This window comes from Zeus faber (assembly GCF_960531495.2).
Source record: "Zeus faber genome assembly, chromosome: 7".
Taxonomy (NCBI): domain Eukaryota; kingdom Metazoa; phylum Chordata; class Actinopteri; order Zeiformes; family Zeidae; genus Zeus; species Zeus faber.
The window spans coordinates 2,039,684-2,054,519 of NC_137203.1; the positions used below are offsets into that span (position 1 = coordinate 2,039,684).

Here is a 14,836-nt window from a genome sequence, read left to right on the forward strand (position 1 = left end):
TATTTTTTCCTTTTTTAAACTATAAATCATTCTGTTCCATCGAACCCAGTGCCGTGGCCCTATTTTGCAGCACTGGATCCAGTCGTAACACAAAGTGTAGGAGTGGAAAACAGAACAAAACACATTCCCTTGTTTGTGACCTCACACATGGAGTTTGCTTGCAGCTCTAGAGCAACCGGTCAGAATCGTGTCCCTTTTATTTTAGTCCCAAAAGTTAAAAAAGTTGATGAAATGTCTCGGACATGCAGTGTTGAATCTGTTTGAATGGAAGCTTGTTCTTGGGAACTTCCACACGGAGTGCTTTCCTTCCAGAGACACTGTGAGGCAGGATTCTGTGGACTACAGGAAGTAGACAGAGACCTGACAGGAAGTAGACAGAGACTTGACAGGTCTCTGACTTTATCCTCATTTTTAGGATAAAGTCACAACACGCAAAAAGTGGATCCTTGTATTAGTAATTAAGTGTCACCAGGACCCGGAAAGCTTGCGTCACTGTATCAGCTGATGGGGCGTTCAATGAAAACTGTTGTTCTACGCGTGGCAGATTAGCCAGTTGTCAGTTTGGCAGTTTTCAGGGCCTTGCGGCACAGAGACACAGACGACGATGGGTTGAAGACACCAGTTTATTGTAGAGGCTGGGTGGAATCAACCAGGAGCAGATTGAACATGTCTGACAGGGCTCCTCTCCTGAGCGAGTGAGGGGATGGGGGTTTTACCTGATGCTCGTTAGACCAACCAACAAGCAGCAGGCATGCAGCCACTCAGATCCCAGTCACCCAGATCCAGGTCAGGTGCGGCTGCTCAAACCAAACCATCCCCACACGACAAATGTTTATTATTACTCCGCCACTTTTTCTAAATCTTTGTGGCCTCCAACTGTGCCAAAAACAAACTTTACGAAAATCACATTTTTTCCTCCTTTCTCCCGGCCATTGGTTCAATTTTCATCAAACCTGCTCTGTTGGATTCTTCGAACCTTTATTGTTCAAATCTATGAAAATAGGTCCGAAATTGCAGACAAGATGGCCGACATAGACCTAAACGTTTGGCAAAAACGCTGCATGGAGAGGAAGTAGGCATAGCTTGTAAACGACCAAACATGCGTTTTAAGAGACGTTCTGTTTGGTTCATGTCGGGTCCAGTCCTGTGAAGGTCAGAGGTCATGAAGCCGCAAACACCGATGCATCAATACACTCACGGTCACATTCGCAAACATGAGCATCATTTGTACGTTTTGCTGTCTGGTCCAACTCTTCAGCGAGGCATTGATAACGGTGCTACTGAGTGGATTCTGTTCAGCCCGATTTAACAGCGTCAAAGGGGTTTATCTTGGATTTCCCAAAATTCTCACCTAACAACTATAAATAATAATAATAATAATAATAATAATAATAATAATAATAATAAACATCATCTCAATTATTCATCATTCACTTACAACAGCAGGTTGGAGGAAACGCTCGTTTCATGAGATTAAAACGAGGGGTTTACCTCATCTGCAGTCATTCTGTGGGAAGAAAACTCAGTTTTAAGAAACGACATCTAAACGGCGGAGTGGAAGTGAATTGGCTCCCAATGTAAAATAAATGTTTTTCCCTCGAGAGAAATTGCAACAAGAGTTGTATAAATAATGACACTGATAAGCCTTCATCAAACAGGGTGAAGTGAACGAGTAAAACTGCTGATAACATCATATACTTATAGAACCACAATCATGCAGGCGGCGCCGTCCCTTGCGGCGCCGCCTGCATGAGCGCCTCCTGTCGATTATGCACATTTTAGTATTTTTGGAGCTAATAGAGCTTATTGTGCGTAATCATCGGGTGTCATTACATTTCACTGCATATACGTATGACTGTATGTTTATGTATGTGACGAATTATCTCTTGAATCTTGAACTAAATTTTAAATTATTATCAACCTCCCAAAGCGACTTGATCCTGCGTGGGATGAGTCTTTAATGACACCTAGTGGCCAGAGGTGGAAACTTCAGTCCTCCAGATTCAAGCGTAAATCCTTCTGATTCCCTTTTTGAATAAATAAACATTGAACTTTTAAATAGGACGTCATAGCAGGGATCTGTCCATCTAGTTTTGAAGGGCATAAAGATGTGTTTGACGGATGGAAAAATGGTCAAAACGCATATTGTCCATAACTACTTTTAGGACAGTAAGTTAATGCCAATTTTACATAAATATCAAAGTACATCACACCCGTCCATGAAGCCTCAGCACATGAACCGTGATGAGTGAAATATGGTGCTTTCTTTGAGAGTAATATCCTGTCGGGACACGTCATTCAAGATCATACCTTCATCACTAAAAAGACTCAAGAAATGAAGAAATAACAGTTGACATATTACTGATGAGCAAGGCACATTGACACAGTCCAAAGCAGCCCAGGACAGCAGCTCCGGTAGCAGACTGTGGATGTACTGAGCGGCTAGATATGAATGTGTTTGAACACATTCATATAAATAATATCAAAACACCGAAAGCAGATTGGTGCAAAAAAGCAAATCCACTTCCTGGAGTCATCTAAAAAACGACCAATCACAACAGAGGTTCGGACCAGGAGGCAGAACCAGAGGAAGGCCGTGGCGCGCACTCGCTCGCCCACACGCACACACGTGTGGTCACCACCTCACGCTTTTGGCGTTTCAAGTCCAATGAAACCCCCGGTGCATTGTAGGGCAGTAGGGCGTCGTCATGGAAACGTGGAGCAGTCACCCCCAGACCAGCTGGGGAAAGCGAGGTTCGGCCATCCTGTCTTTTGTGAAGCGGCTCCCCCTTTCTCCTCCCCCATCAGAGGAACTGGCTGACCTTGGCGGCCACGGCCTTGCAGCCGGTGGAGGAGAAGAAGTGTCCTGCGGCGGGCGTGTACAGCATGTCGCCCCCCACTGCCCCCACCACGTCACTGCGCCCGCAGCGGCCGCGCTGGCACAACTCGTGCTGCACGCAGCGCTCCACGTGAACGCGCGTCAGGGGCAGGAAGGGCACGAAGCGAGTGATCAACCCCTCCCTGATGATGCTGGAGGAGTAGAAGCCACCTGAGGGGGGAGGGAAGGAGACGGGCCCAGGTTCATCACAACACGACAATCTGGACTCCACCCGTCACCATCAATACTTTTGTTGTACCATATATTGTCCCAGAAATAACTGCAATTAACAATAATAAGACGAATTTCTGCCACTGATATAATGATAATAGCATATTATATTCAAGTACGCCCTTTCAAATAGCAATGAACTTTTAATTCTTAAGAATATTAAGAATATATATAGAAATGGCAGCAGAATGTGTTTTTTCTGTTCATTCGGCTGAGTTACATTCATTTGTAAAATGGTTTACACAACGCAAGTAATGTATTATTTATTTGTGGATTTAGAAAAACATTTAGGTTGGTTTCTTTCAAACCTTTTTACAGATTTGTTGATTGTAGTATTTATTGATCTTTCCCCATTTGTGTTTGTATTTATTGCATTACATGTATTTGTGAATTGCGACACATAATTCCTTCCACAACGTGTTTATATTTACTTTGAAACCTACAACATTTTGGTTACATTACATCATTTATCTGGCACTTTTGTTTAAAGCCATTTCCAAATATGTTTTTCCAGAAGTTTAAATATCAGAACGCAGCATACGTAGGAGTGGATTGTTGCGTAGATAAAACTAAAATAAAAAGCCAGGGACTGTGGACTAGGAGTAGCGGCAGCACTGTGAACAAACGCTGAGGTGCTGCGCCCAAGTCTTAAAATCGTTGGGGAAACTGCTGTTAATTCTGGCGTCATGTTGAATAAAATGTTGGTGACATTATGTAGAAAAGCACATGTAACCACAATGGCAGTCATCGAGCTCAGGAATCGAGGTCATGTCCACGTATCTACCAAATCCATATAGTAACTATCACAATCTGGCCTAATCTGGACCCAGGATCAGATATAGGTTTAAACCCGGGACCAGGCTCAGGACCCGGGACCAGGCTCAGGACCCAGGACCAGGCTCAGGACCAATTTGAATACTCACTGCTGGTGCTGTTGTAGACGGTCTGTGAGATGGCGTCCTGCAGGTCCGACGCCCGAATCTCGTCGCGGTCGCGTCCGGTCTGTCTATACTCCAGCGCCAGACTGTTGATGAGCTGTTCCCCCGTGGTGCTGGGGGCCAAAAAAGGGTAAAAATCGACAAGGGTCCAAAAATAAATAAAATAATCTATAATCTATCCTATCCATATACACTCACCCAAGCACTTTATTAGGAACACTATACTACTACTGGGCGGGGCCTCCCTTAGCTCTCAAAACAGCCTCAGTTCTTCTTGGCGTGGATGATGGAAACATTCCTTTGAGACTCTGCTCCATGTCGACATGTCGTCATCACACAGTTCCTGCAGGTTTGTCAGCTGCACATTGATGCTGTGAATCTCCTGTTCTATCACATCCCAAAGGTGTCGTGTTGGATTCAGATCCAGTGACTGGGAAGGAAACTGAACAACACTCAACTCACGGTCATGTTCATGAAGCCGGTTTGAGACCACGTTTGCTCTGTGACGCGGTGCATCATCAAGCTGGAAGTAGATGTTAGAAGATGGGCGTGGCCATGAAGGGATGCACATGGTCAGCAACAACACTCAAATAGGCTGTGACATTCAAGCCATGATGGATTGGTATGAACAGGCCCAAAGTGTGCAGTGAAAACATTCCCCACACCATGACACCACCACCACCACCACCACCAGCCTGGACTGTTGACACAAGGCAGGTGGGGTCCTTTGAATCATGCTGTTGGCGCCAAATTCTGACCCTACGTCAGTCAGTGTGCCTCAGGAGATGTGGAGATGGGTCGAACCAGGCTACTTTGTCCGGTCTTCAACGGTCCAGTTTTGGGAGCCTGTGCCCGCTGCAGCCTCAGCTTCCTGTTCTTGGCTGACAGAAGTGGAACCCGACGTGGTTCTGCTGTTGTAGTCCGTCCGCCTCAAGGTTCCATGTGTTGTGGTGACCAGAGCAACATGTCAACACATTGTACAGAGAGGTCATCTGAGTGACGTAGCCTTTCTGTCAGCTCCAACCAGTCTGACCGTTCTCCGCTGACCTCTCATCAAGGAGGCGTTTCCTCCACAGAACCGTCGCTCACTGGATGTTTTGTTTTTTGCACCATTCTGAGTAAACTCTGGAGACTGTTGTGCGTGAAAATCCCAGGGAATCAGCAGCTACAGAAACACTCAAACCAGCCCGTCTGGCACCAACCATCATGCAATGGTGGAAAACACTGACAACACACTTTTTCCCCGTTCTGATGGTTGATGTGAACATTAACTGAAGCTGCTGACCCCGATCTGTATGATTTTATGCAATGCACTGCTGCAACACAATTGGCTGATTAGATAATTGCATGAAAATGTGGGTGTGCAGGTGTTCCTACTAAAGTTCTCAGTGAGTGTATGATTCAATTCTATCATTTCAATCTATGAATCCATTAGTAATATTCAACATTGACACTTTGTCTGGAGGTTGTGCAACTATGTTCCACTTCAATTGAATCCACTACAATCAAAAATTAAAAATGTAATTCCTGGATCAGACGGAATGTTCCGTGAAATATTTTTGTAACGCACTGAGATGGTGACACTGAGGAGTTGGCAGCGATCCTCATCCAGTACAAAATGAGGACGTTGACCTTCCGTACCTAATGAAGATGTAAATGGCTTTGCGGTAGTTTGTGCGGTACACAACGTGCGACGGCCCCAGGAACGGCTCCAGGACGTCGATCAGCCCCAGCGGCATCTTCTCCATCTCATCGAAGATGAAGACGGAGCGAGCGCACTCCGTCAGGCTCTCCTCCACCCAGTTCTTCAGCTCCACCTGGAGGAAGGAGGGAGGTAGGTTGTCATGGAGATTGGAACTTGTTGGAGTAGTCAACTTGTAGTTGAGACGGGGGAAGGTTCCTTAGACTCAAGGTACAGGTACTTAAAACATCCAATTTCCCCTGAAACCTGATCGTTTAACAATGGTTCTCAAGAATCAGTCGTGGAACAAGGACATCATTCAAAGTATATTTGAAAAAATATAGAATGTGTTAATAAATGTGCTTAAGAGAAGCTTTGAGATCTCACAGGAGCATGCTGTGATCTCGCGAGAAGACTGAAGTGAGCACAGATGGAACATGGCAGCGCCCTTCTGCATGGACTAAAACCCTGACAATCTGCTCCCACTCAGACAAAAAGCGAATTGCAATATATATATATATATATATATATATATATATATAAGGAAAAGAAACACTGCGCAAAACCAAAGTAGAAGACCTCAAGGATTATATAGATTATTATTTTAAAGAGTATGGGATAGAAGACGAACAAGACCGGAACAATCAAGCAAAGAGGAAGAAGACAGATTCAGCAACAGATACCAACCATCTTAAATCCAGTGCTGTAGAGGTGAGTGTTTTGAATGAGATTAACAAGAAGCTGGATATGCTTGGTCCGCTTCTGAGACATTTCGGAGATTGAAGCCAGCCTTGATTTCCTGCACCGCACAGTTGGCGAGATGCAAAAAGACAACGCGGATCTAAAAACCTCCGCCAAGTGTCTCATTACAGAGATGGTTTTAAAAAAATAAAATAAAATAATGAAAGGGATTATCCTGGATATCCAATCCAGAAGTATGCGGGACGCACATTTGAGTATTTTTCGAGCTTATAGAGCTTGTGCGTGATCACCGGGTGTCATGACATTTCACTGCATATATGTATGACCGTATGTGTATGTATGTGACAAATAATCTCTTGAATTTGAACTTGAACTTGAACAACCTAATCTTTCCGAGAGAACAACACAGAGTCCCCAGAAAAAATGGTGAAAGTCTTCCTCCACACCGCTTTGAAACTCCCCACGGACACCGTGAAGCAGATCACCTTCCACCGGGTTCACCGAATGGGACACCGCATGGGGAACCTTCCCCGCTCCATCATGGCTAAGTTTGAACACTTCAAGCACAAGGAGCTGGATTAAAGCAAAGGACGGGAGCTGAAAGGAACCACGCTGGAAATGAACGACCAATTCCCTCGGGAGATCAACAACCAAAGGAAGGTGCTGTACCCCATTCTGAAGGAAAACCGGCAGAAGGGTAAATGGGTATCGCCGGTTGTTGATAAACTATAGTATATAGACTGTCTCGAGAGTCTTCCACCACACCCTGGTTATTCTGATAATTATGTATGTAGTCTGGTAAATCTGGTAATCATATGAGATGTAGAAATTAGCATCCTATCTATGTCAGGATTTAAAATATTGCTCACTCTCATCATCTCACCTTCCTAACCCCCCCCACTTCTCTCATCATCTCACCTTCCTAATCCCTCCCTCCATACCTCTCTCATCACTCTCACTCTATTCAGTCTCTTACTATATGTATGTCTAACTCTACAATGTTCTATGTTTATCTTTGTCTATTTCTCATTTGTTTGTGTAGATATGTATCCCCACAAACTTCCTGGGACCAGGCTCATGGGCACGGTGGTATAGCTATTGCCTTGGATGCACTGTGCCATCCCCACCTCACTAACCTCAATGACACCCATTCAATTTGTTAGCAACCTGTGGAAGCTTATTTGCAACACCTCTCATCCAATATAAGATTCTGCACAGAACTCATATCACGGAACATCAAAATGTTCAAAAGGGGTTTTATGGATGAAGACATTTGCTCTCACTGTTCCCTTAATACCAGATATGATTACTTTCATGCCTTCTGGCTCTGCCCACCTATCCTAGCATTCTGGACCAACTTAACAAAGAAGCTATCAACTCTTCTTGGGCACAGCATTCCAGTCTCCCCGACTGTATGTCTCCTTGGTGACCTCTCCTCAGTTGACACACCACTTAAACACTACCAACCCATTTTGATCACCTTAACAATTGCCAAGAAAATAATATTACTCAATTGGAAAAACAGAGATAATGTCACTACATCCCAGTGGTTACATGTATTAGTAGAAGACATCTCAATGGAAAAACTATTGGCAATATCCAAAAACAAGGTTCAGGAAGGGGGTGGGGGGGTCCGCATGCTGCCCCCCAGGCCTGCTGCGCCCCTGCATTGATCTGGTTGTGCTTCACCCATCTCTCCCAGTGCCAAAACTCATACTCAGTACATACACCACACAATAGGCCTAGGGCTTGCGGAACGGGTGGGGTGCGAGCTATGTGGGTGGGGATGTGCGGGTGGCTGCAATCTTGCACTGCTGTGGTGGGGTGGGCCTCGCGCTAGCGCGGGGCGCGGGTGGGCATGTGGTCCCGCTGGCTCGCCTGCAGTTCGGGGGGGGGTGTCGGTCTGTCGTGTGGGGCCTGGCTCTGGGTCTGTGGTCCGTCCCTGGCGCCCGCGGCCGGGTTCTGCACCTACGACTACATCTTGTGCCAGCACTTGGGGGTGGGTTCTTTGTGTGCGCCCCGGAGGTGCGGTGTCCCCTCATTCTCTCTGGGACTGGGTCCTCAGGGTTGGGCGTGGGGGTTCGCAAGCTTTCAGCTTTTCTGGGGGCCCAGAGGCCCTTTTCTTCCTCATTTACTCCCATGACTATGACCGGAAGAGGCCACGTGACCAATTGTAGTTCCAGTTTTCCTGGACATGATTTACTGTTTTTTCAATACATGTTGTTGTCCGATGTTTGCTTTAGTATAAATGTTGTTTGGTTCTATGTTTATTTGTCTCAACGTGCTGATTCTCCCTCTTGGAGTAGTGATCAGTTGTTTATAGACCCAAACATGATAAAATAGTTCTCCAAAGAGGGGGGTGGGGGGGGTGGTTCTCTATAACCAAAAAGATGTGCTCTTGTCATCCTACAGGTCGTCCACAGGACAGAGTTATTATAGTAAAGGACACTCTCCGTTACACTCACTCAATCAACATCCTCTAAAACAAATTACACAATTATAATGAAAGCGAGGCATTTAATGAAACATCCTATTCTATTGTTTTAAATGAAATGTTATTTTCCCAAAACCTTTTTTGCTCCATTGTCTTCTAACTGAGCGAAGAGCATTTGAATAAATTAGAAATCTCATTTAGCTTTGTTAACTGGAGAGATCTATACCCCTAAAGAGTCATTGTTTACCAGCCAAGATTGTGTTTAGCAAGGTAGATTTTGGGGGATGCAGGTGATATGTCCCCCTCAATATTTAGAAAACCTACATTTGTGCCCCCCCCATAAAAAAGTTTTGTGTTTTCCTTTACATAAAGACATTCCCACCATAAAGTGATGCACGACAGCCACATCTCAGCTTAAAAGGCTTCACCCTTGAATGGTGTGTGTGTGTGTGTGTGTGTGTGTGTGTGTGTGTGTGTGTGTGTGTGTGTGTGTGTGTGTGTGTGTGTGTGTGTGTGTGTGTGTGTGTGTGTGTGTGTCTCCCTACGCGGTACTCGCTGACGCGCTCAGGCTCGGGGAAGTCGAGTGTGGGCACAAAGGTGTGCACGTAGGGGCTCCCTAGGCCGCTGACGTAGAGGTGATCGGAGAGCATGGAGCTGACCAGCGTCTTGCCCGTCCCCGAGGAGCCGTGGAAGGACAGGACCAGGGGCCGGTCCGGGGCCCGCTTCTGCAGGAAGCTCCCAACCTCCTCAGACACCAGGTCCTGCACCAGGTGCTGCCCGTACAGGTTCCTGTAGAGGTCCCACTCCAGGTCTGCAGGAGGAACGCATGGACGGAGGTATCAAAATATCTGTACCTTACGTATCTTCAGCTTCAGATACTTTCCACTTTTACCCAACTACATTTGAAAGCAAATATTTATATTGTATTCCACTACATTTCTATCATAGCTCCCTTACCTTTAGTTAATTCTTTTTTTAATAAAGTATAATCAGACTATTGTGAAATGCTACGACGTCACTTTAATTTCTTTTTCGATTTTGTATTATTAGGGGGCCAGCCCGAAGGGCCGGAACCCTGTTGTTTTTGCTCAGATTATTTTTATTTTTCTCATAGCCATTCTCTGGCTGAAGGTGCCCGGCGCTCAGAAACCGTGAAACCCACAGACACCAAACTTAGACGATAGGTTCGACATGTTCAGAATCTAGGAAACACAAAAAAATGGGATTCATTGGCCAGATGGTGGCGCAATAACGACCACTTTTATGTTTTGTCTTATAACTTCTAAACCGCTGGTCGTAGAAACAAAATTCTTGCATCCACCCAGAGTCTATTACGTATAGAGCTGCCCATTTGAGTCATGATTTTCCACTATTTCGAATTTTATCCTTAACATTTCTTTTCCTAACTCCTCCTGCAGATATGGTCAGTGTTCATCAAACTTGGACCACATCATGTCTGGACTGCCCCAATAACATTTATTCAACGGACATTTGCTACACCCCATGGTTGGCCACAATTCATTTTCAAAGTTTACAAAAAAATGTCAAATTTACATCATCTGCCATAACTCATCAATGCAGATATGTGCAGGATATGAGACTGCCACCATGAGAAATCTTGCATCATTTGTTCAATAGATGGCGGTATGGAAATTGTATAACTGTCAATGGCCGCCGTTTTGTAAACAAATTTGGTGTCATTTTGGTGAAAATTGGACAAAATTCATTTTCAAAGTTTACAAAAAACGTCTGGGCAGGGCCTATTTGACATAATCAGAAGGCTCAATCAAAATGGCCGCCAGGGCATTTGGCTGATATGCACTACATTTGATGGTCCTATACCAGGGGTCTCAAACTCGCGGCCCGCGGGACAATGTTTTGTGGCCCCCTACTTGACATCAAAGTTTAGTGTTAGTGCGGCCCGCGCGTTTTTCTCACACGCACCTTTTTGCCGAGTCGTTGCCCTGGCTGTTTTATTTATTTTTATCACTTATGGGCCACCCTAGCTCAGGCTCGTGACAGCTTCCGGTGGTATTTGGTGACAAGTTAGACAACGCTTTAGGCACTTGGTTGAAAGGTGATTCCGAAGTGACACTAAGTGGAAGGAAAATATATCCTGTCACCCAGTGCAAGGTACAGAGGACTTAGGAAGTGGGCGGACTCAACAAGAATAATCAGTGACCTAATAAAGACAGCGTAATGTTGCAATAGGAAAGAGAAAAGTTGTACTTTTTTTTGGAGTACTTGAAACCCTTTCTTTGTGTAATACTTGATGCGACCCAGCCTCACCCAGACTCTACCTCCAGCGGCCCCCAGGTAAGTCGAGTTTGAGACCCCTGTCCTATACCAATGTACCGACAACTACTCTGTCAAATGTGGGCAAAATCGTCCGTTAGGGGGCGCTATAGTTCCAGCTTCTTTGCCATTTGGCGGTGACTTCTACACGGCTTCATGTAGAAAAAAAAGCTTTCCCTGGATTCCTTAAATGGCAATTTAGTCTTAATGATGTCTTCAATTTGTGCCATTTGCAATTAATCAAGCATTATCCATTGTTTTAAGTAAAACTAAATATCAACTATAAATGATACAGAAAGTGCATTTCTGGATACAGTTCACTTGTTTGCGACAGCATCAGCTGAGCTTTGAAGACGTCATCTTCTACACATTGAACTGCATCACAAACTCCAAGGACGTGGTCATGTGGGCAATATGCACAAGCTGACACTTAATGAATGAGCGCCCGTGCTACGGGCCCAGCCCGCCGCAGCCTATTTGCACAACATCGCTCCCATCAAGAGTTCCAAGAAAAGCCAAAGAGCTTTTTGTTCATTTCTTCCTGCAAACCTCCCGTGAAGAATTTCACAATGGCGTCGTGTTGTCGTCTGAGATGAATGCGACGTTGCGAGCAGCCAGCAAGCGATCACTGCAATCACTGGCCAAGCTGCGAAACGTTCGCAACACTTTGAGTAAGTGAACACATAATTTGTGGTTCCCCTTTACGCGGTGTAGTAGCACGTTAGTTATCGTTTCTTCCTGTTCTTTTCTCCGCCACCCCTCGCAGAAGTTTTCTCTTTTCAGAAGTTGGGTTTAAATGCAGTGGAGATAAGCAATATATGGCCAATAGCCAATTAAAATTACCTACAAGACATGATCATGACTTTTCCCAGTCATTAGAATAAGATCTTAAGACATAAAATAATGTAATATAAATATAAATAATGAAACATTTCTTACAGGCCAACTAAACTTTAAATAATAATAATAGTAATAATAATAATAATAATACCAGACAGTGGTCTCAGCGCTTTGCGTTGCTCTGTTCTCTTTTAAACATCGCAGATCATTAATAAACCTGTTTAATTGAATTGTCTTCGATTGATCCCGTTGCTCACATTGCAGCTTTATTTACATTTTATAATTATCAGCTGGATGTACGCACATACAAACGTTATGAGGCACATAGGTCAACTACGGTAAGATATGAGCAGGGAGAGCTTTATTCGATGGGATGTAAACTGCGGTGTTTCCAGCTTAGAGTTCAGTTCGTGAAGCTGACGTCACGCTTAACTCTGAAGCTGACGTCACGTTTAACTCTGAAGCTGACGTCACATTTAACTCTGAAGCTGACGTCACGTTTAACTCTGAAGCTGACGTCACGTTTAACTCTAGTCCAGTCGATCTGTCGCCTGCGTGCAGCTGCTTCGACATTGTGTTTGGATCCGGTCCTGGACGAGTCGCACTAAAAAGAGTCGTTCGACTCCTGCATTTTGGTGGAATGTAAAGAGGGCAAACCAGTCAGATTCAATATGAATTAAGTCAAACGCCTTGGTCCGTTTTTTGCTTCGACTTGATTTAATTTTCGATTTGCGGCTTGTTGATTTAATCTTTTTTTGTCGGAGTGATTCCAGAATTCCGAGTGATGTCAAATATGTACTCACTTCGGACGAATCGTCCACGAGTCGTCATCCTGCCGCTATGGAGAAAGCAGCAGCAAAGCAGCTAAAATCAGCGGTTAGCCTCCACTCGGTCGTCTTACCTCGCATATTTGGCTGAAAATCGCACTCGCAGCTGTCCGATATGGTGCAGTACAGAGTTTTGAGGACACACTGTGCTGTATTAATGAAGAATAACAGCACAACAACCAGGACAGCCAGCATCTTGGCAGTCTGCTGGCAGGAAGGGACGGGTGGACGGTGGCTGAGCAGCTTGTAGTTTTTCACGGGCTTCCGCTTGAATTCCATGATCTGAGTGTGGAGTGGAAGAGAACTACATTACCCATGATGCACCCTGCGTGGTGCTGGAACTGGGCATCGTGCTACATTCCAAGGAATATGGGAAATCGGTCATTCCGAAGCCGGTAGTTCCATGTGTTCTATTGCTGCTGTTCGCAGATTTGCACACAAAATGACTCTAGTAATAGTGAAAAGATCGTGTTGACGTTCTAATAAAGACATTTAGTAGCTCTTATGTGTACTTAAAATGTTAAAAGTAAAAGATGTTTCTGAAAATGAGTGCTCAACATATATCCTGACGTGTATTGTTTTTGATAATTGAAATACTGATTTAAGGAATTTACATGATATAAATCCATATTTTCATAACTAAATGTATATAAATCCAGATAAAAAAACACGACGGTGTTGTAGTTGTACGTCAACTTTCCGTCCCTGTTCTTTCAGAGACAAAACGTAACATGACAACGAGAGTTGTCCAAATCCAAGCTGGAGGAAATTAATTAACCTTTAATATTTTATTGCGTTTATGTACGTGGTATGTCGTGCTGTCAACAACATAAGGGCGTGCGTCAAACCGGGACTGCGCCACCTTTGCAGCGTTTACGAGCGTTCTCATAAAAAAAACAAAACATGCGAGGGCAACTCTGGAGGTTGGAGGCTTCCGAGTTCCTTGGAACGCAGCACCGATACCAAAAGACGCGCTGGAGGATCGTCGTCCAGGAAGAGCGATGACGTGGCGTGCGTGTGCGTGTGCGTGTGTGTGCCTCTTTTGGTGTAAACTGATGGCGGCTCGGGGTTGTTATGGCGGCTTCCATCGTGTCGTGTCATTTCTCCTGCCCTCGCTGCTTGTGGCGCGGAGCGTCTGAACGCTCAGCTTTATAGTGACGATGTGACGGGGGCACCGTCATGGGCGGGGCTACGTGGGGGGATTCCCCTCATGTGTAGCAACATGGAGTCCTGCAAGCAGCACTGCACCAAGTTATTATTCAGAATAACAGATTCAGAACCACCTTCATGTTTCACTGCATGACGTAACTCCTGTGTCGGGGTACAAAACAGGAGGCCAAGGTCTGCACCGCCTTACGTCACTACGTCACTACGTCACTACCTTGATGTTCGGCTCCGGCAATTAGTTATTTTGCTTGGTAAAATTTATGAAAAGAAACGATCAATTAAAAAACTTTCCGGTCAACATGTCAGTAGTAATGCTCATACAAAATTTAGCCGCACCTCTCCGTGGCGGCCCTCCCTTTCATCGCTCCACGGGGTTTGTTCCACCCTCTGAATCGGGCACGCAAGCCGATCCGCCTGCCGAGCACATGTGGTACCTGCAATCCCTTTCAGGTTGTAGCTCCTGCATGAGTCCCCCTGTGTGCACCTTCCACCACTCTTATACGTCATCCTGTGCTCCTCCCGCTTCTTGAAATACATTTTCACCACAGCCGTTTGCATGCCCCTTCCACAATCCTCTCCTTGACACCGTACCCACCCATCACCTCCTCATGCACCTCCTCATGCACCTCCCCTGCTCCTGGTCCACCTGGTCTCTTGCACACACAGTATGTCTGCATCCTTCTCTCCATCATATCAGCTAGTTCTCTCTCTTTATCAGTCATAGCACCAACATTCAAAGTTCAGACTCTCGCCACCGCCGGCTTGCCTGGGGGGTCGGTCTGTCGGCACGGGACCTGGCCCCGGGCCTGTGGTCCGTGCCTGGTGTCCGCGGCCCCCATTTCT

At 45.3% G+C, this 14,836-nt stretch overlaps 1 protein-coding gene across 1 annotated transcript; it reads right to left on the bottom strand.

The window, feature by feature from the left end:
* Positions 1-607: 607 nt before the first annotated feature.
* Positions 608-13,023, bottom strand: tor2a (torsin family 2, member A). The gene is made up of 5 exons (XM_080003654.1): positions 12,901-13,023; positions 9,410-9,675; positions 5,689-5,864; positions 4,033-4,160; positions 608-3,049 (listed from the first exon to the last, which is right to left on the bottom strand). The coding sequence occupies exons 1-5, from the start codon at positions 13,019-13,021 to the stop codon at positions 2,805-2,807; spliced, it is 936 nt and encodes a 311-aa protein (XP_079859780.1). The 5' UTR covers positions 13,022-13,023; the 3' UTR covers positions 608-2,804.
* Between the last annotated feature and the right edge of the window lie 1,813 nt (positions 13,024-14,836).

Bases quoted from the DNA above. Each gene is read 5' to 3' on its own strand.
- tor2a (XM_080003654.1), bottom strand. From the start codon at position 13,021: ATGCTGGCTGTCCTGGTTGTTGTGCTGTTATTCTTCATTAATACAGCA. The intron at 4,161-5,688 runs GTACGGAAGGTC...TTTGGCCCCCAG, and splicing joins GCCATTTACATCTTCATTAG to CACCACGGGGGAACAGCTCA. The intron at 3,050-4,032 runs GTGAGTATTCAA...CTCCCCCCTCAG, and splicing joins CGTCTACAACAGCACCAGCA to GTGGCTTCTACTCCTCCAGC.